Genomic DNA, 21,763 nt, shown 5'->3' with positions numbered 1-21,763 from the left:
TCAAAATCACAAAAAGCCATATTATAGCATCGACTGAGATAAAAAATAGAATGAAATATTAAAATCACGATGTATCTCGCTGCATTGCGCGAGTACGCTTCTAGTTATTATAAAAAGACTTGAATATATGACTTAAAAAATGAAAAACAATGAAATAACCAACAGACAAATGATGATTATTTGAAAAATATCCATATACTTGTTTATTATAATTAAATGTTGTTACCGTTTGGAAAAAAAAATCAAGTCCGTCCTTTGATGGTTAATTATCTTCATTGTTTAAAAAGAATATTTGAGTTTTTATGTTAATGTGATAATATTTAATTAATAAATAAGTAGCAAGTATTCATTTCTTTGATGTGATGTGAAGAGTGTATTTAATTATCCCAGTTGATACATATCATAGTACATTGTATATGATTACTAATTGCATGCTTTGATACCATAACAATTTTATGCAACAATGTGTTCGCGTATTATCTCATACATATAAACTGATGGTCCATACTACCATTGATATTGTCCGTTGTATTGTAAAAAAATAGTTTATATTATATTTATTGATCCCATGCTTTCATGGTCCTATCTCGACACTTAAGTCTATCATGTAATTATTTGGTCTCAACAACCGAAGAAGTTTTTTTGCATCTATCCCTTTTCATAGAAGCAACACAGAAAATGAAATGAACTATTTAAATTGTATCAGGTTTATCCCTAAGTCAAACTCATGTTTTTATAAAAATATCATGTCCCATAATTGTTAAAACACGAATTTTGGTTCTTACCATAATTTTTTTAACTTTATAATTATTAAAGAATATTAATTTATATATATATATATATAGAGAGAGAGAGAGAGAGAGAGAGAGAGACTTGGGATCATGTGAGACCAATAGTTTTTCGTGAGACCCGTAAGACCAATTCTCAACCCTTGGATTATATCTATAATCTAACAATCTAAACATTCATAAACGCCACAAGATTTCTTAATAATTACCAAATTGCCACCGTGCAATTTAAACCGTTAGATCATTAACTTATAAAGTTGATCAATGAACATAAATTGGTCTTACGGGTCTCACGAAAAACCTTTAGTCTCACGTGAACCTAACCCTATTTATATATATATATATATATATATATATATTTGTATTGAAGGTAAATTTACAATTTTACACACTTTAAGAGTTTAAATATGCACGTAGAAACTCTACAAATAAACTAAGTTGTTGTAACTGTCAACTTTAAATGCTAAATTGTGTGCATTTTTTTTATTTTTTTATTCCTGTGAACACTTAAATAATGTTGTAAATGCATATTTTAAACATCATTAATTGTTTATCATTTTATTTTCATGATAAATACTATTTTTTTTATAATTAAGTTAAACAAAAAAATCTTAACATAAAAAAGTATATTGATAGTTAAACTATAATTTGTTATGACTTTAATTAAACGTAAAATTTACAAGTTTATTGTAGAGATTGTTTTTATATATATGGGATTTAATGAAAAATAAATTGTTACAAATATTTAGGATTGGATTATTATTGTAATTTTATGTTAATTTTAGAAATATAGTATATCAATCTGTAAATTAAGTTTTTCCAACCACAAGGATGGTGTCTGATTGGTTTGAGTTTGACTTCAAATGTCAAAAGTACCAGAAGATCGCAGGTTCAAATCCAAGGAGGGAATGAAAATCCCCTTGTGGTCATGGAGATTCAAATGCGGTAACTCCGAACTATCTGTAAAGCAGGTGGTTGCCCTAAAATTAATCGGATCACATAACGGGTTGGATATCCAGGTTAATAAAAAAAAATTAAATTTTCCCTCCATCCAATATTTAGGGTTTCTTGATGGTTTCCTTTTCTATGAAACTATAGTATGTAGAAATTGATATTACTTTTTAGAATTTAAATATTCGCCGTTAAACTCAACGCCGTTTAAAAACACACACACACACACTATCTCGTAGGTCATGAAAGACACCTAAATAGCCAACTGGAATTATCACCTTTGCAATCATTGTCCTGCTGCCCTCTCTCATCCACAAATATCTCCCTCTCTCTCTCTCCCCCACCGTCGCCTGTCTCTTACGCCACTTTTCTACCCACTTCTCCGCCGTATACGGTGCCCAATCCAGTCTCTCCGGTACCTCCTCACCCTCATACATCTCAAGCTCCATCACATATATGTCCACAATGTCATTTCAGAGGTAATTTTATACGAACCATCACACCCATCCACACACACACACTCACACACATATATATACATACACACTGATGTATATCGATTTGTAAACACAACAAACACTTAAAGGAGCTTCATGGTCAGTGAATCAGATCGATCTTTAATCCAGTCACTGATTTTGTCGTTTAGGTTTTCCAGATTTCAAGTCTTTCTTCAGGTTTTCTTTGATTTTGTGTGCACGTGTTTGGCGATTTATTACTCTCATTCTTTAAAGTTAGGAGTTTTGTTTAACATACTGTGTGATTTAATCATGTTATGCTTCCTGTAGGCTAAGTTGATCTGAGTTGTTTAATTAAATTCTATGAATATGTCCATGCAGGAATCATTAAAATATTATTTAGTTCATTAAATTAGTCAAAATCTAGTCTTTGAGAGTTGATGGAGATGAACAATCTGAGGGTGGAATCTCATGTAGCCCAGAAAAACCGGCGACATAAGTTGAGATTTCAGCAAAACTCCGGTGACATGAATCACCAACATCCACCACAAGACCACCCTCAGTTCGAACCCAAAGATATCCATCGACCCTTTTCATACAACCCCAATGTATACCCTTCTGAAATGCTCAATTCCGTTCCTAGAAATCCACATCTTTTGTTACCTCTCGGCCATGGTTTTGTATCCGTTGATCAAGATTCTTTTCCAGGTTCAGATTCCGGTTCCGGTATGGGTTCTTCGCAGCCTGATCAAAGGATTTTAGCTGGTTCTAATGGTGGTACTTTTGCTAATTTGCCGAACGACTCTAACAATTGGAAAACTGTTGTTTCATCTCAACAAGTTGGTAATGATCATTGGAATCTTGTGAGTTATTCGAATACTGGTTCGATGAATATTGATCATAGGAGCTTGAATTCAGGCGGCTATGGCTACCATCAAGATGTGCAAAATGTCCCGGCGTTCAGTTCTTCGCCGTTTTATCATTCCATCCTTCCCGAAGATCAGGTCACTCTTGCACAACCTCATCAAGGCAAGAATGATTCAGGGATGAATCAGTCAATTCCGTATTGGATGAACAATTCTGATGAATCAAGTTATTTAGCAAATCGAATTCATGATCATAGAGAACAAATGACAACAGCAACAACAATGGCTGCAAACGAGGGTAACTGCAACACCCAAGCTTTGTGTTTATCACTTTCATCAGTTCCACAACCTAAAGATGATCTACTCACTCTACAACCGGGTGAAAGGCCTCTAAAGTCGGACCTTTTACCCAATTCGGATCTCAAATGTTTCATGGGTGTTTCATCTTTTGCTCACCGGAATGCCGGGCCACTGGGTCCGTTCACCGGCTATGCAACAATCCTGAAGAATTCCAAGTATTTAAAACCTGCACAAGAACTGTTGAATGTGAATTGTGAGGTAGGGGATCAGGAGTTGCTTCAAACATGTCATGATGTTTTCTCTCAGAAAATTCTTGAAGAAGAAATGAGTAGGGCTTCTGGTGGTTCCAACGAACATAGCACCTCCGGTGCTGAATCTCTCCAGCCGGAGTTTCATCGGAAGAAGGCTAGGTTGTTATATATGCAGGAGGAGGTAGGCTACACATACATTTCTCTTCTCAATTGTTGTTTATTTTCGAACAGTAAGGGGCCTTTTTATCAAATCTACACCGCACTTAATCCAGACAGTTTTTGTCCATCAAAATGGATTATCGATGAACTTCTATCAGACAAGAGGTTTCTTTAACAAGTGACACACACAAAAATGCTTACCGGAAGAGTTTGATATTTCACAATTTGTCAAAACCGTTATTTCTATAAAAATGATAGTTTTTTGCGCTCAAAAACTGGTACGAAAGATTAGAATCCAATCACATCTTGCAATTAGGGGACAGATTAAAGAAACTTGAACTGTAGTTACCCCACTCTTTTGTTACTAATAAAGTTTCAAACAACCCTCGCCATGATTGTTCTTCACTTCCCATCAAACTTTTCGTGACGGGCCATGTAGACTCCACTTGGTGTTTTTTCCTACCAGAAAGTTATTGCGACAGCAGATGCGTTGTCGCTTTTCGTGGTATGTTTTCTTCGTTTCTTTATTTTGTGGTTTTTTTTTTGGTTTCACAAGGTATGCAGGAGGTACAAACAGTATTTGCAGCAAATGCAGATGGTGGTTTCATCTTTTGAGACTGTGGCCGGGCTTGGCGCGGCCACTCCTTACGTTTGCTTGGCTCTCAAGGCGATCTCACGGCATTTTCACTTTGTAAAGACAGTCATTTCCGAGCAACTGTTGCAAATAAGGAAAATGGTGGGAGAGGGGTTGAGTTCTTCGACGACCACGAGTAGTAAAGTGTTTGATGCTAATGCAACAAGTACCTCTAGGCTAAAATCAATCGATCAGAGGCTTAGTAAATCCGGAGGTGGTGTTGGTGGTGCTGCTGGATTCTTTACATCGCCGCAACCTGTATGGAGGCCGCAGAGAGGGCTTCCGGAACGAGCTATTGCTGTTCTTAAAACGTGGCTTTTCGATCATTTTCTTCATCCGTGAGTCCTTTTTCCTCTTTATCACTATATTAATTAATGTATGAATGATGTTTTGTTACAAATGGTGGTTCAGTATGGTATGACTGAAAAACCAATTACCATCGTTATGAAGTTGACATGGAAGTTTGATTGTACGTGAAGGTATCCTTCGRACGCAGACAAGCATATGTTGGCTACACAAACTGGTTTAACCAGAAATCAGGTTAGCAATCTTGACTTTTGATGGTCAAACAACACTCTTGCTAGATATAATTGGAGATTCAGGTTCATACGAGAACAGTAACTCGATAAGAATAATAAAACATTTAAATCACATATGACTTTACACTAATTTACGTATATGGTCACATGTGATTCATGCAACTTTGACCACGACCTGTGTCGCGGGCCACGTCGTCCGCACACCCTTGCATTGACAGTTAGTGTAAAATCACGTGCTTTGTCTTTTTCTTGTTCTTTTATTTGGTTACTATTCTATTCTTTTATCTGGTCCCTAATCTCGTTTGAACTCCCTTTGCCGGCCCCTCTCTCTCTATGAGAATAAGGTCCCGTTTAGTTTGCAAGAATGAAATGGATTTAGGGAGATTTGGATTTCAAATCGATTTCCATTCCATGTTTGGTTGACTGGGTCCGGATTTGAAATCCTACAAACATAAAATTTTGAAATCCTACAACCATAGGATTTTGAAATCCTTTGGGGATATTTGAGATTTTACAGAATTTCGTAGGATTGTATGAAATAAGGTTTTAGAAAATGTTAAGAACATTAGTTGTTTAATAATCTATAAAAAATGTAATTTAATTATTTTTATAAATTATAAAATCCAATTACATTCCAGATCCTACAAACTAAACACACCAATGATTTCAAATCCATTCCAATTCAAAATTCAAATCCCTATAAAACATTCTTGCAAACCAAACTAACTCTAAGAGTTATTTTGAGAATAGTGTGAACCATAATAAACTTTTGGATGAGTTGAATTTTTGATCTAACTTCATTTACCTTCTAACTATTTGTGTCTTCTCATTTATATTCATTTTAACCCACTTTCACGAACTTTTACATATATTAAATCAATTTCACGCTCGTAAATTTGTTAAAGTTTTGGTTATGATAGTAATAATAGGTAAATAAAGATAGTTGAAGGTGTATGAAAGTTTTGGACACGAGTTCTCACCATAACTTTTATTCTCACCGAAACGGTACCATTTAAAAGAATGCAAGAATAATTTGAAACATACAACCATCACATGTGATGAAGACACTATGGATTGATTGACACCACCGACCTTTCAAGGTTGTGGGCCAAGTCTCCCGCCCCCATTTCATCGCCATACTTTAATCACATGTAATGGTGATTTATTTCAAACGTGTTCTCGTATAATGATATCGTTTGAAGTTTCATTTGTATAGTCTTCCATGATATACCTTCAGTGATGAAGTTGTGAAAGAGTATTGAACTTGAATTAAATAGGGGTGTAAACAATACGAGATAACTTGCGAACTTCTCGAGATCGACTCGGTCAAAGCTCAGTCAACACTCGACTTGAATAGGCTTGGCTCGAACTCGAACTCGAACTTGACTCAACATACTAACGAGTTGATTTCAACTACCCAATACACTCGACTCGAAAAGCTCGTGAGATACTCGATTATGTTATATACAATTAGTTTTAAAATATAATAAGTTTTTATGATAAAATTTGTAAAATATAAATAATAAAAATGTCTTATATTTTTTTAATATTTAAACAAAATTGTACATTTTTTATTATAAAAATTAATCTATTATTTTTTATTAAAATCATAATTAAGAAAAGACAAAGAAAAACTATAAAAAAGGGTTAGTGAAATTGTCCCTTATTGGAAGAGAGATGGTAAAAGAATGGAGAAAAGATGTTATAAAAAGAGAAGGAGTTGAACGAAATTTCTAACTTTGTCTTTTTGATGATGAAGTTTGAAGTTGAACTCTTTAGTTTATAAAAACTAAGTGAACACGTCCAAGTTTTAAAATTTATAAGAGTAAGGCCCTAAATTTTCATAAATTTCAATGGGTGAGCTTGGTTCAAGCTCGATCCGAGTTCGAGGTCGAGTTCAAGCTTGATTTGAGTTGAGTTCGAGCTTGATTGAAGTTCGAGTTCAAACTTGAAAAATAGTTATCGAGTTTGAGTCGAGCTTTGTTTTTTACTATCGCATGTTTTTGAGTCGATTTCGAGCTTGAAAATTAGGTTACTATACTCTACTCGCATGATTTACACCCTACTGAAAATTGTTGAAAGTCTTGTTTATGCTATTCTTTTAGTTTGTTTAGACGTTTAATAAAAGAATTTGACTTTTTTTGGAGAAAAATGGTCGCTCATTGTCACCTACTAATGCAAAAAAGTCAAAGAAAGTAAATGATATTTGCTAAATATTGTTGAATGATCAGGTCTCGAACTGGTTCATAAATGCAAGAGTTCGTATTTGGAAACCAATGGTTGAAGAAATCCACACCCTCGAAACCAAAGGCTTAGCTGAACCAAACTCCACCAACCCTCCACCGGCCGGTCAAGACTCTAGCCGGATGGACATGAGCTCGTTTTCTAACATGCAACCACCAGAACAATCATGTTCAAGAAACCCTCAGACGGCCTTAACAGGAGACGAACCGAATGACCAACAACTACAGGACCACGAGAAGTTGGCTAGGCCCGAGTACCAGATTCCTCTAGCCAGCATGGACCGACTGATGAGCATTCTGCCCTACCCTCGAGCCACGTTCGATGCAAGTGGGTTGGGTCCGGTTTCACTTACTTTGGGTCTCAGACAGAATGCTGAGAATGTTCAACAGTTACAGCAACATTTTGGAGGTCAGTTGATTCATGATTTTGTGGGTTAGGTTTTAGTCAGCCATTGCAATAAGAAAAGAAAAAGTGGCAGTAGAAGAAAGATAGAAAGGGATACGGTTGGAAGATGGTAAACACTATTTTTTGTTTCCAATTAATGGTTAGAAAAACCAAACGAATTGGGAGGTGAGGTTTCTTTATGCTTTGTACTTACTAAAGATGGAAGTTCCCTTCCAAAACCCTAATCTTTGAATTCCAAATTTGGCAACAATTCCTCTTATAGCATGTATGGTACCAAAATTGATTGACTATTCTTGTGTTTTTTATTATGTCAATGGGTACTCTTGGTTTTGAGCCGTTTGAGTTTGACTCTTAGCGAGTAAGCATTTATCAAGTGTTGTTTACGTCACCGGATAAGTATGGCAATGACCAATAATTTTATCCAATAATTGAGAAATAAAATTTCTGCCTAGTTAGCTTTTTTCCTCGTAGAAGACGCCAACAATTCGTTTGAATGATCGAGAATGTTACTTGATAAAGTAAGTGAAGTATGATGACTTTTAATCGTAGGGACAAAAGTCGTGACTTTTAAAAATCCATAGAGATATAAAACATAATTTACTCAATTTTAAAATACATACAAAGAAGTTATATATAAAGTATGGATATATGTATAATACGACGAGCTCGAAGGACTTCCAAATGATGCGAAATACAATACAATATGTCCGGGCAATTGATTTCACGTTTAGCTTTTGCAAATTGGAAGGTCACGTGTGATTTTTGGTTATTCAGAGCATCTCAATAGATTTTCTAAATGGAAAATAGACAATCTAAGTTAAACCAATTTCAAACCACTCCTAAATGAGCCCGTTATAACATTTGCATTTAGTTTTATAACTTCTATATCAACATTTTCAACTCTTTGATGTTTTATTATGCAGCTTTTTTCTTAAAATACTAATAAATATTTGAAAATTATATATGTGAACATTAATAGTATTTAATATAATTATCGTATGATTCTTCAAACGTATCCGGATCTTAAAAAATACGTAATAAGTCATCTTGCTTGATAGAATCTGGAACTTTACTATAAATGGTTGTTTGATGTTGTTTTGTTTTACATTCCTTTGACGTTATTAGAAAAAACTTAAAACAAATGCATAGTTTTCTACATTTTTTATGGTAACATTGTCTTTCTGTTCAATAAATATTCAAAAAACGTTACTGTAACAAAATATGTATGTTGGGTATAGTTTTGGTATGCACAAATGGTTGGATTGGACAGAACAAATGTGTGTCTGGTGTTTTGTACGATTAAGGTTGAACATGACAAATTTAGACAAATGGAGGAGGTTGTTGTAGTACAGGAGGAGGTGCAGGTGGTTCAATGTGGTGGTTGTTGGGCGCGACGGTGGTTGTGGAGGTGGCGATAGATGTGGGGGTTAGTGGTCGAATTTGATTGTGGAGGGGGTTGTTGTAGTGGAAAAGGAGGTGGAGGTGGTCGACGGTGGTGGCGACATCCGCGACTAACGGTGTTGACCAATAAAAGAAATATAATATTAAAGTTATATATCAAATGGGGGTTAATTAACAATATTTAGTTTATATCATACATTTGTCCCATCTTGTCCCACGCTTTCCTACTTTGTCTCTGTCCCATGTCGCGCCAAACGTGGAACAATGCGTTATTGTCATGTCCTATACCTTGTCAAGCGTGGGACAATTAATTTTCTTTCGTCCATCATGTCCCATGTACCAAACGCACCCTTATGAGCTTCAGCTGTCTTAATAGATTATTTAATGATTTTTTTCTATATTAATGGACATAATATGCGCAATAGGTAATACATTACAATATAGATATTAGTACGAAGTTAAACAATATAGTACAACGAACAGAACTATGTGTTTGTCTTCCCTTTATTGCTGAACCACGATGTAATCATGAAGAGGAATAAATGTTTTAAGAAATCGTATCACAAAAAGAATACACGTTTAAAGTGGAATAAAATAAAACCGTTTTTACTATGTTTTCTTAAATAGAAAAATCATGGTTTTCTATATAAGGAAACCTCTCGTGTGCAACTTAATTCAGTTGACAAAGAAGTGTAATGACTTTGGTCAAATATAAGACATGTTATGGGTGTGATCCCTAATGCTTCCACTATATTAGTCTTTAAAGACGGAATTTTATGTAGAACGTGGTTGGATTATGGACAAAAGACTTTTTGTCTAAACTAGTTGTGTATCCGCGCAATGCGACGGGAGCCGTAAATTTTAACGATTTTGAAGTGTCACTGGTTTTATTAGAAAAGATTTTAACGATGATACAAGTTACAATTGGTCTTTACATATCAATACAATTTGAATAAATAAGAGTTGTAGTTTCAATTATAGTTTATCGATGGAAAAAACTGTATGACAGTTTAAAATCCAACGTATTTAAACGACTCCACAAATGTGTTCGATTTACACCAAGGGCAAAGAATCAAAAGATCGAGAACGAGAGTTATAGAGCAATTGAATGAGAGATTAACGAGAGAACTTTTAATAACTCATGATGAATTTAATTTTGAATCTCATATTTGGGGATGAGAAGACGACATAGAGGTATGAGAGAGTGAATGCATGAGTGAACATGTCAAAAATATATTAAGAACATGAAAAAAAAATGTAATAATGTGCATTGGTAATTTGTACCATATGTTATTTTAATTGTAGTTTAAAAGATTTTAAAAGTGAATGCATAAAATATTAGCACTTAATGCATTATGAGTTGTTTTTAAGATTTTGTGTATTAAAAATTGTTTTTAAATTTTTTGATAAATTTGGTTTATAAGATAGTATAGATAAGACTATATAAAATAAAAATAAATTTATGGGGAGTTTGGTTCGTATAATGGAATTCAATGGAATTGGAATCCATCAAATGAATTTGACTTTGAGGGAATAAAATGAAATTTGATGGAATTTGACCATGTCTTTTGATTGCGTTTGGTTGAATGGAATTGAAATGAAATTCTTAACCGAATTGGAATTTTTTTGTTTCGTTCACGAAATTCAACAAGAAAATTACAGGCAAAAAAAAACTGAAACCGAAACTTTCGGGCTGGGTTTTGGGGACATCTTATCGGGGACGGGGCAGGGATCAGGGACAAATTCAGGTATTTTAACGGGGACGGGGCCGGGACGGTGATCATCGGCCCGACCCGGCTTGATATGTGTATATATATTAATTTTAATATATATATATATATAATATTAAATTCGAGAATTTTAACGGGGATTTTTAGATCTGTTTCGGGTTTCGGTTTCGGTTACAACCAACGGTGAACGGGAAAAAGAGGATTTTTACATTCACGAATTCCCCAACGGGGATCAGGGAAACCGCGAGACCTGATAAGATCCCCGACGGGATCAGGGCGGTCATGGGGACGATTTTAGTTATAGGTTTATGGGACGGAGATACCAATAACCGGCCCAAACCTGGCCTGTTGTCATTATTAGTTTTAAACGAGATTGAGCAAAGGAGATTGAGCATAGCAGAACAGAGCAAATCGAGATACAACTTCGATGAATGGATGAGGGCTAAGGAATTTTTCGGATTGGAATTTGAAATCCGTGGTATATGCTGTGGAATTGTGAAATCAATAAATTAAGGAATTTGATGGAATTGGAATGATTCATTCACGTCTATTATATGAACCAAACATGAGATTTGGAATTTGGTCAAAGATTTGGACATTCCAATTTCACGAAATTCCATGAACCAAACACCCTTTAGGGTGCGTTTGGTTTGCATGAATGGAATGAAATTGGGGGGATTTGGATTTGAAATCCATTTCAATCCAGTGTTTGGTTTGCTGGATTGTGAGGATTTGAAATCAAATGATTCATTTGAAATCCCTTAAATGATGGATTTGTAAATCCTTTGGAAATGGGTGGTATTTCAAATCCAGGTATGGTCGGATTTCTCTTCTTGCCCTAATTTAGCAGTGATGCTCACTGAACCCTGAACAAAATCGACGCCATCAATGCCCCTCCTCCCTCGTCCTTATCACCGATACCATAGTTGTCATCCTCTCTACTCACCGTCTCTGTCGCCTCCTCCATCACCATCTTGGGATTTTGTTTTGCCCTAACTTACCGTCTCCATCGCCTCTTCCATTTTCATCCTTCACCGTCTCCATCGCCTCCTTCATTTTCATCATTCACCGTCTCCGTTGCCTCCTCCATCGCCGTCTCTGTCGCTTTCTCCCATGGTGGTCGTCCCGTCTCCGTCGCTTTCTATCACGGTGGTCGTCTCCGTCTCCGTCGCTTTCTCCCAAGGTGCGTCTCTTTTCTTCAATCCTCTCCTCCATCGTCGTGGTTCTAATGCTTTTGTGGTTCTGGAAATTGATGCTCTTTCTTGATTTAGTTCTTGAAATTGATTGAAAGACGTGTTTGATTTATTCAATTTTAGCTTGACTGCTTCACTGTTTCACTCGATTGCTTCATTGTTTCATACATAATCTTCACTGTTTCACTTGACTGCTCATTATTTCATACCTAATCTTCAATCCTGGTTATGATGAAAAGATCCCATATCGACTTGAATTTAAGCTTTGTAAATGGCCAGTTCATTAGAATTATTCTTGATGAATTTGTTGTTAATAACTTTCAGTCAGTTATGTTGGATTAATAGCTTTGATGGTTAAATAGGTAGTTTTGAGAAATGAAAGAGATTTGATGACTAAAATAATTACAAAAGAAAAAAAAATCTCAATCCAAATCCTGCAAACCAAATACACGAATGGATTTTAAATCCAATCCAATCCAAATCCTTCATGGAAATCCAAATCCCTCATAAACATTTCTGCAAACCAAACGCACCCTTAATGTAATTCCTTTACGCAATTTCTTTGGTAATGTCCTAATTTTCAAAAGGATTGGGGAAGGGCAGGGGTAAATCCGTCTTTTAATAAAGCAAGCTAGTGTGGTCTTTCCCCAATTAAAAGCAGCCTTTCTTTATAAGCGGGAACATCAAGAACCTCGCCGGGAAGTTGTGTTTGTATATACTCCGCCTGTATTTACGCCTTCGTTTATACTTCCGTCGGAGATTATTCTATGTTTGTTTGCCCGCAAATTCTTCAGGTGAGTTGAACAAACAGTCATTGCATGCATGGACGTGTAAAACCCTAATCTAATGAACGCGGTTTTGTCTCTCATCGTTGAAATCTTGATGTATAATCTTATATTTCTCGTTGGATCTAGGTTATTACTGTTTAAATATTGTTTTAGATTTTGTTTTGACATATAAATTTGTGGATAAAATGCTGATTTGGTGGAGTTCATACTCTTATACGCGTTGATAATTTGTTTTTGATTATCAATTATGATGACAAGAAATTAGAGTAAGTTGGTCTGTAGATTTTCGGAAGTGTTAGGGCGATAAATTTATGCAATGGCCACAAATTCTTAATCTTTTTGGGTTATGATTTATGATTTTGTTGCAATTTTTTACAATTAATACAAAAATTGGAGGGGTAGTACACCTGTGACCTGCCAACCCCTTCCCCCTCCGTCACTGCTGCTATTGTTCTACACGTGACACAGTGCTAGGGGTTTTCTTGCACGAATATCACATTGTTGTCTTTTTGTAATATGTAACGGACTATGTGCCATGGGTGAACTGGGATAGTCTGCTGAATTTTTAGATAGGTGCAGCCTGGTTGTTCAGTTTGTCTGTTTTTTTTTACTAACCTGGATATCCAACCCGCTATGCGAGCCGACTAATCCCAGGGCAACCACCTACTTTGCACATAGCCTGGAGTCACCGCATTTGAACCTCCATGGTCACAAGGGGATTTTCATTCCTCCTTGGATTTGAACCTGGGACCTCCAGGTACTTTTGACCTTTGAAGCCAAGCTTAAACCAACCAGGCACCACCCTTGTCTGTTGTTTTTTATGCTAGTGATTAAAAGTGCAAGTAGGAATCTTCTTCGTGAAATTTAGAATAAGAGACTTGCATCTTCAGGTGGTGAGTTGGAAGATGTTACCTTCTATTTGATTCTTAAAGAATGATGGCCGTCTCTAATTTGGGTTGACTTTTCTCTCTGCTTGTGCAATCTCTCTTCTGGTTTTTGCCTAATGTTTTTCTGTTTATACTACTGTGTAAGGTTGAGCTACCACTTCTTTGCAGTTGCCAGGATGGCAAATGATAACCGACGTAGTAACAGAGTTAAGACTGATGAAAGTATCAAGCCAAAGAAGAAAATGGTAAAACAAGATGCATCTTCTGCTTCAATATTGCGATCAAGTGATGCTTCTAGCTCAAGAAGGTCATCCAGAGAAACATCATCAAGGAAACAGACAAAAGAAAATCCCACTAGTACTCGCAAGTCTAAACGACTGGAGAAGCAGAACCCATCAGCCACTCCTCCAATTAAGGAGAAATCAGAGAGAACTCAGAAACAGACGATAACAACTCCTTTAAAGAGGTATGATAGACGCAAGAAGCACACTTCATTAGGTTCTTTGGAATCCAAGAAGATTGTTGAAGAGCCTGCTTCATCAAATATAAAGTCGAAGAAGGACAAAGTTGGAAGGAGTTTGAAGCGGTGTGTGATGGATGCTAGCGAAGATCATACACAAGAAAATCATGGTTTGGACGTGGGTGGTAGGAAAAGGAAGAGAGTGGCTACTTCTGTTAATAAGGCTTTATCTAAACTTAAACGAATAAAAACTGAAGCAGGTGGGTGAACATCTGGTCTCTTATCTTATTGGCCACCAATTTAATTCGGCATTCATTATTTAACTACAGTACTTTGTTGTTACCAAAAGTTATCTACAGTTCAATTTTGCAAATGAACATCTATGTTGTAAATGTAGCTTTCCCTTTTTAAATATTCTTAAAGCTAAATACTCTGTTGCTAACTTACAAAGAGAAAAATCCTGCCCTGCTATTAACAGTGACGTCTGACACCAAATCTGTCCTATGTCAACCGGCATGTTTGTGGTTTTCACATTTATCTTTGTGGAAAGAGGATGTCACCTCTGGCAAGCTTTGGTTTTCAAATTTATTATTGGTCTCAGTTTGCACATTTTATTTTGTTTCAGTAGCGATCTCTTTTATAAGTATTTGTTATTAATTTTTGCTGTTGTACACTCATGTTTGCTGGCATGTAGGTGATGATAACGATAAAGAAAGTCAAGATAAGGCGTCTGAAGCTAATTCCAGCAGCAACAGCGGTACTGTTTTCTAACCAAGAGTTTCAAAATTGTGATATATTTGTTTTATTAAACCGGATTTTAGATTCTCAGTCGACGAAAAGTTAACGATTCCCGTTTGTCATGAAAATTGGCTTTTTTGAATGAAATTGTACATTTGATTTTTTGATAAAAAAAGTGAGGGGAAGTTTTTTTGCATTGGGTATTTTGAGATGCTATACAATCAATCGAAGGGGTGGATTAAATACAATCAAAAGGGGAAAAGTGTTTCTTTTTTATTTTTTCTAAATTCAGGAAAAGGATTATGAAAAGATACTATTACTAGATGCAAGTGCATTTCCTGCAGTGGTTGCTCTAACTAAGTGGATCATTATGTGTGTAGATGTGGATATGAAGCTGAAAAGACCAGATAAATTACTTCGGCTTGATAACTGCAAGAACGAATGTAGTGGCTCCAAGTCCGTGGAAGATGAAGATGATGGTGGTGAGGAATGTAGTGATAGGTCCGAAGAAGACCCTACTCTGATAACCTTTAAAAGAGGATGCATGACAACAGATTCTGGTCTAAGTAATTTTGATGTAGAAGAAGTAAATGATGATGCTGAAGTAAAAGAAGCTGATCTCAGCTGGAATATCAGCTCTGCAAAAGGCCATAAAGCCTCACTAAATAGCAGAGGAGTTGAAGGCATTCCTCATCATGCTGTACAAGAATCATTGGATGAGGGTTCCATGGATTTAGGACAAGTAGGGAATGTTGGTTGTCCTTCAAGAAAATCCCTCGATGGCAAGTCTGTTGAAAGTGGCACTGAGGCACTAATCAGTGGCACAAGCACATCATCTAACATAGAGACATCGGCAAGAAAGACAGATCCTGATACTTGTAGAAATACCAAAAATCATCCAATCTCTCCTAGGTCACCATCATCCAGGTGTAAGAGGCATGGGCATAAGGAAACTTGCCTTGCATGCTCAAAGAAGCAAAGGTATTAATACTTGCCATATTTCGTCATATTTCTATCTCTTTCTTTAAGTCAGATATTAATCTTACTACACCACCAAATGATGTTTCTTACAGTATGTTAAAAGCTTATTGAGTTGGTTTTTCCTAGGGGTGAAATATTTTAAAGTAAACGAGAGTTGGATTTAAGCCCAAAGCTATGTGTTGTTTCTCACAAGATACCGATTGAGAACTTTACCCCGTAATTATCTTGCTTCAGAGAGTTTGTAGACCTTTTTAGCAAGTACTCAAATCTTTGTAGACCGAGCCAATTGCCCATTTCATATATCATTCTAGGTTCTTTCTTGGTGCAAAAGCTATTATTGCTTCTTTTATGATCTTCATGTTGGTTTATGCTATTAAGTTTATATATTTGGTTGTCTTGTCCGATGGCCTCTTCAGTATCTTTGCCATTTCTGTTGTGCCTTCAAAGACATATTCTTTTATCTTGCTTATTATGAGTATGGAAACTATTATACAAGATAAGAGCTACTATTTGCAATTCCCATGCTCATCTTACCACTTGTGATTTGTGAGCATGCGATTTTATGAGAAAAATTGGGCTTCTTGGACTTCTTTCTTCTGTAGCTGCAGCAGTTTGTATCTGTCACAATATAGTAAGGTATTCATCTGAAAGAGGGAATTACTTTCTAAGTTCATTTACTATAGTACTATATAGTGTACAACATTTAGCTACTATCAACAGAAACATGTTTGGTTGGCGTGGATATCTGATAACCACTTTTAAAGTTAATTATCCTACAGATTGTTAGGGATAGGGCCTGAGCTAAGGAGACAGGGGGAATCTGGGAGGGGAACTAACGCAAAAATGGATGTTGTCTTTCTTAGGGTGCCTTTTTGTGTTCCACAACATTGCAACATTTCATATAGATCTCTAGCATGCCGTATGTGCTTACAAGCTTTTTGTTGTATTAATTACTTGTTAGGAAATTACTGGAAATCTTTGAGAAAATTTTGGATGCATGAGGTAGAGAATTTCATTAGATGAGAAAAATGAACCGAGTTTTACAAATGATTAGCCCCACTTATTTACAGGCTAAACAGAAAGAAAAATAACAGACTAACAAAACTATGTCTACCAGAACTAAAGTCACACCACTCAACAAATCTCCACCTTGACTTTAATTCTACAAAAAGAAATCTACTTCTAGTTATCAATGTTTAGGAGATCTAAACAATGTCTGAACTTGTTTAAAGGAAGAGGTTTAGTAAGTGCATCAGCTGGGTTGTCATCGGTCTTCACTTTAACTCTTCTTTCTGACCGTATGAAATGATAACGAACGTCTATGTGTTTCGTTCTTTCATGATGCACCTGATCTTTCGCAAGCCAAATAGCACTTAAATTGTCACATAAAATCACAGCTTGATCTTGATGAAACCCTTGGCAGTCTCTGTAAGTGCCATATATTTAGCCTCTGTTGAGGATAAAGCAACTGATGGCTGTAACGCTGCTTTCCAGCTTACTAAGGCATCTCCAACAGTGAACACATAACCCGTTAATGATCTTTGATTGTCAAGGTCAGCTGCATAATCCGAGTCTGTATACCGAGCAACAAAGCTGTCTCCTTTTCCTCCATAAATGAGACCCACATTAACTGAACCTTTAAGATACCGAAAAATACGTTTCACAACAGCCTAATGTTCCTTTCCTGGACAAGCCATATAGCGCGAAATGACACTAATGGCATGAGCTATGTCAGGCCTACTGCAGACCATAACATACATAAGACTTCCCATAATACTTGAATAAGGAAATCTGCTCATATACTCCACTTCAGCTTCTGTTTGAGGAGCCAAAGCCACTGACAACCTGAAACTTGCAGATAATGGAGTGCTCAAAGGCTTTGCCGAAGCCATACCAAACCGAAAAAGTATCTTCAAAATGTAACTTTTTTGTGACAAGAAAAGTTTATGTCTAGGGGTTGTTTGTTTACCTCTTAATAGTTCCATTAAGAGGCAACTTCTGAATCTTTAAGAGGTGAATTTTGTTTGGCAAAAAAAAAAGTTTGCCTCTTAATGGTTCTAAAACACTCTGAATAATTTTGTATCCTAGGCCTCCCTTAACCATTCAGCACTCTAATTTCATTGTAAACAATTACCAAACAATTATATTTCATTTTGCACTATATCATGAGTCTCTTAATCATTCTGACCACTTAATCATTCTGCACCTAACCATTCAGCAATTGCCAACTCTTTCCATCTCAAGTGTCTTTTGAGCAGCCCCCAAATCTTTCATATCAAACTCAGAATTAAGGAGTTGTTTCAACCTCTTAATTTCAGTCTTATCTCGAGCTGGTACCAACATATCATCCACATAAAGTAGCAAATACACACGTGAACCATCAACTACTTATGATATATGCAACAATCATAAGGGATTCGATTAAAACCATGTTTCACCATAAAGCTGTCAAATCGCTTATATCACTGCCTCGGAGATTGCTTCAACCCGTAAAGTGATTTCTTGAGGTTACAAACACAATCTTTCTTTTCTTGAACCACAAATCCCTCTGGTTGACTCATATAAATTTCTTCTTCAAGATCTCCATGCAAAAACGCTGTTTTAACATCCAACCGTTCCAACTCCAAATTTTGTTGTGCTATTAGTGCCAACAACACTCGAATGGATGTATGACGCACCACCGGTGAAAAGATTTCATTGTGATCAACCCCTTGCTCTTGGCTATAATCTCTAGCCACCAAACGAGCCTTAAATCTCACATTTTCAGCTCCTGGCAGCTCTTCTTTCCGCTTAAAAATCCACTTACAGGTCACAACTTTTCTGCCTTGAGGTAATTTACCAAGTCCTAAGTCCTATTTTTGTGAAGGGACAACATTTCTTCATTTCTTCACTCATGGCTGCTATCCACACATCAACCTCCTTTGTTGTGATTGCTTCTCTATAAGTAGACGGTTCAAAGAACTCCAATTCTTCAGTAACTTTTAATGCATAGGCCACAACGTCATCAAAACCATACTGATTCGGCCTACCAACTTGTCTTCGAGGCTTGTCTAATGCTATGGACCGAAATTCCATAGGCTGGTGCTGACTTTTGGACTCAACAGGGCCTGTTTTAGTCATGTTACTGCGCTGTTCAGAAACATTTTCACCCTCATCAGAATCATTTAACTCAAGTTCCACTTGTTCGGAGATCCTCTCCTCCTGGTCTTTTGAAGTAGATGAATACTGTACGTCACACAACATACTTCCTTCATCAAATATTACATCACGGATGAGAATCACCTTCCTTTCATCAAATGACTAGATTCTATACCCTTTTACTCCAGCACCATATCCCATAAACAACCCCTTCTTTGACCTTGGTTCCAACTTTCCTTCACTCATATGGTAGTACGAAGGACAACTAGATACCCGTAAATTCGTGTAATCAACTGGCTTACCAGATCACATTTCAATAGGAGTTTTACAACCAATTGCAGTTGTCGGAGACCTGTTCACTAAGTAACAAACCGTGTTTAACGCCTAAACCCAAAAACCTCTAAACAACTCTGCATTTGACAACACACATCTAACTCTTTCTAGTAGCGTTTATTCATTCTTTCGGTCACTTCATTTTGCTGTGGAGTGTGCCTAACCGTTCGGTGTCTTGCAATTCCTTCATCTTTACAAAACCGTTCAAATTCATTTGAACAAAATTCCTTGCAATCTCTTTATCTCCTTCCCAACTTGATTTTCAATGAGAACCTTCCATTCTTTAAACTTTTTTTCAAACGACTCACTCTTATGTTTCATGATAAACACCCAAGTCATCCTAGAGTAATCGTCAACAATTGAGAGGAAATAACGGCCACCACCAAGAGAAGAACTTGTGAAGGACCCCAACAATCAACATGTAGATAGTCCAAAGTAGACTTGGTATTATGGACAACCTTTGAAAAACTCACTCCCCTTTGTTTTCCAAAGATACAATGCTCACAAAAGCCTAGTTCAACAACTTTATAACCTCCAAGAAGTCCTTGCTTGTTGAGCATGAGCATGCCTTTCTCACTAACATGCCCCATCCTCATGTGCCACAAGAGTGTCAAATATGACCCGTTTTTATCAGAACTAAAGGCTGGTGATGTTGACCCAACAACCGTGTTGCCTTCAAGCACATACAAGGTACCTTTCTTGACTCCTTTCATCACCACTGATGCACCTTTAGAGACCCGAAGTACTCCTTTTTCACAGCTATACTTGAAACCTTTGGAATCTAAGGCTCCCAAAGAAACCAAATTGTTTATCCAATTAGGTACGTGAGGAACATCAGCCAAAGTTCTCACTACCCTGTCGTGCATCTTGACACTTACCGAACCTATTCCAGCAACATTACACTGAACGTCGTTCCCTATTAAAACACTTCCTGTTGCAACCTTTTCATAAGTATCAAACGAGGCCTTATTCGGTGTCATGTGAAATGAACACCCGGAGTTAAGAATCCACTCATCTTGTTGACTTTTAGAGTCGACTACTAAAAGAACCAGATCAGCCTTGAACCGAATCATCTTTATCAACGGCAGCGGATGCCTTCTCGTTTCGTTTTGGACATTCATTTTTCCAATGTCCAAAATCACCACATTTATGACATACATCTTTCGGGCTTGCTTTCAATCCTCGACCCTTAGATCTTGATCGACCTCTTCCTTTCCACTTGCCTTTACCTTTCTCTTGACCCTTTTCTTTACCTTCATTTACCACTGAAAAGCCAACAAATTGGCTTTCAGCTCCATTTTCGGAAGCTTTATGGCGTAATTCTCGTGAATGCAAAATTGATTGAACTTCTTCCAAAGTAAGTCCCTTCCAACTACAAATCAGTTGACAAAATTTTCGTATGAGGGTGGCAATGAAACCAATAAAATGAGGGCAACATCCTCATTTTCAACCTTGACCTCAACATTCTTTAAATCCATAAGAATGGAGTTTAACTCGTCAAGATGTTCCTTCAATGGCATCCCATCCTTCATTCGAAGCAAAAATAACCTTTGCTTTAACAATAACTTGTTTGTTAAAGACTTTGTCATGTAGAGACTTTCAAGTTTCATCCATAAAGATGTGGCAGTCTCCTCATCCGTGACCTCGTAAATCACTTCATTGGCCAAGGACAACAAGATGGTGCTGTGAGCCTTCCCATCTTGTTGATTAAACTTAGAATCAACCATATTTGCAGGTCTTTCACAGCCAAGGGAGTCCAATTTCCTTCTTGTTTTAGGAGAGCTCTCATTTTAATTTGCCATAAGCTAAAATTATATTTCCGAGTAAACTTGTCGATCTTGATCATTTGTGGAGGCATCGCTAAAATCTTGATTGAATCGAGGCAAGTGCTTTCGATCACCAAAGGATGACCAATTCTAGTCGTCCCCCACCTAGAATAGAACACAAGTGGCCAATTGATCACCAATTTCAATTTCTAGTTTCCAATGGATCGCCAATTTCAGATGCCGGCCTAAACGATCGCCAATTTCAATTCAAGAGACCAATCAATCACCAATTTGAGATGTTGCTTATTCAATCGATCGTCATTGCAAATTTCAGAGACCAATCGATCGTCAATTTTTGATGTTGCTCCACCTTGAATCCAGTTGCCTTGAATCGGACTTCAAGATTGACGCAATTGATTGCCAAGATTGCAATCGGAAGGAGCAATTTAAAAAAACAGTGTCTTGATCAATAGCAGAAGCAAAAATCGAAAATATTCATAACCAACAGAAGCGTGTCTTTGATCACATGGTCTGAAACCAATTTATTAGGAAATTAGTGGAAATCCTTGAGAAAATTTTGGATGCGTGAGGCAAATAATTTCATTAGATGAGAAAAATGAATTGAGTTTACAAATGATTAGCCCCACTTATTTATTGGCTAAACAAAAAGAAAAATAACAGACTAACAAACTAAGTCTACCAGAACTAAAGTCACACCAGTCGACATTACTTTTAGACAACAGTAACACACACATT

General features: G+C 36.6%; 2 protein-coding genes across 2 annotated transcripts in view; both read left to right on the top strand.

The window, feature by feature from the left end:
* The first annotated feature begins 2,634 nt into the window (after window positions 1-2,634).
* LOC112529628 (BEL1-like homeodomain protein 8) lies at window positions 2,635-7,831 on the top strand. The gene is made up of 4 exons (XM_025140959.1): window positions 2,635-3,792; window positions 4,327-4,742; window positions 4,884-4,944; window positions 7,175-7,831. Exons 1-4 carry the CDS (start codon window positions 2,635-2,637, stop codon window positions 7,622-7,624), a joined length of 2,085 nt encoding a protein of 694 aa, XP_024996727.1. The 3' UTR covers window positions 7,625-7,831.
* A 4,815-nt stretch (window positions 7,832-12,646) lies between these two features.
* The window catches only part of LOC112508819, a 35,004-nt gene continuing 25,887 nt past the window's right edge, over window positions 12,647-21,763 (top strand). The window contains exons 1-4 of the mRNA XM_025113610.1: window positions 12,647-12,710; window positions 13,737-14,311; window positions 14,746-14,808; window positions 15,170-15,770. Of these exons, the coding sequence (XP_024969378.1) occupies window positions 13,768-14,311; window positions 14,746-14,808; window positions 15,170-15,770 (1,208 nt within the window). The 5' untranslated portion in view covers window positions 12,647-12,710; window positions 13,737-13,767. The remainder of the gene's footprint in view (window positions 12,711-13,736; window positions 14,312-14,745; window positions 14,809-15,169; window positions 15,771-21,763) is intronic.

This window comes from Cynara cardunculus, assembly GCF_001531365.2.
Source record: "Cynara cardunculus var. scolymus isolate 2C chromosome LG 1, CcrdV1, whole genome shotgun sequence".
Lineage (NCBI taxonomy): Eukaryota > Viridiplantae > Streptophyta > Magnoliopsida > Asterales > Asteraceae > Cynara > Cynara cardunculus.
The sequence above is the reverse complement of the archived record's forward strand: the minus strand, read 5'-3'. Positions and strand labels throughout refer to the sequence as shown.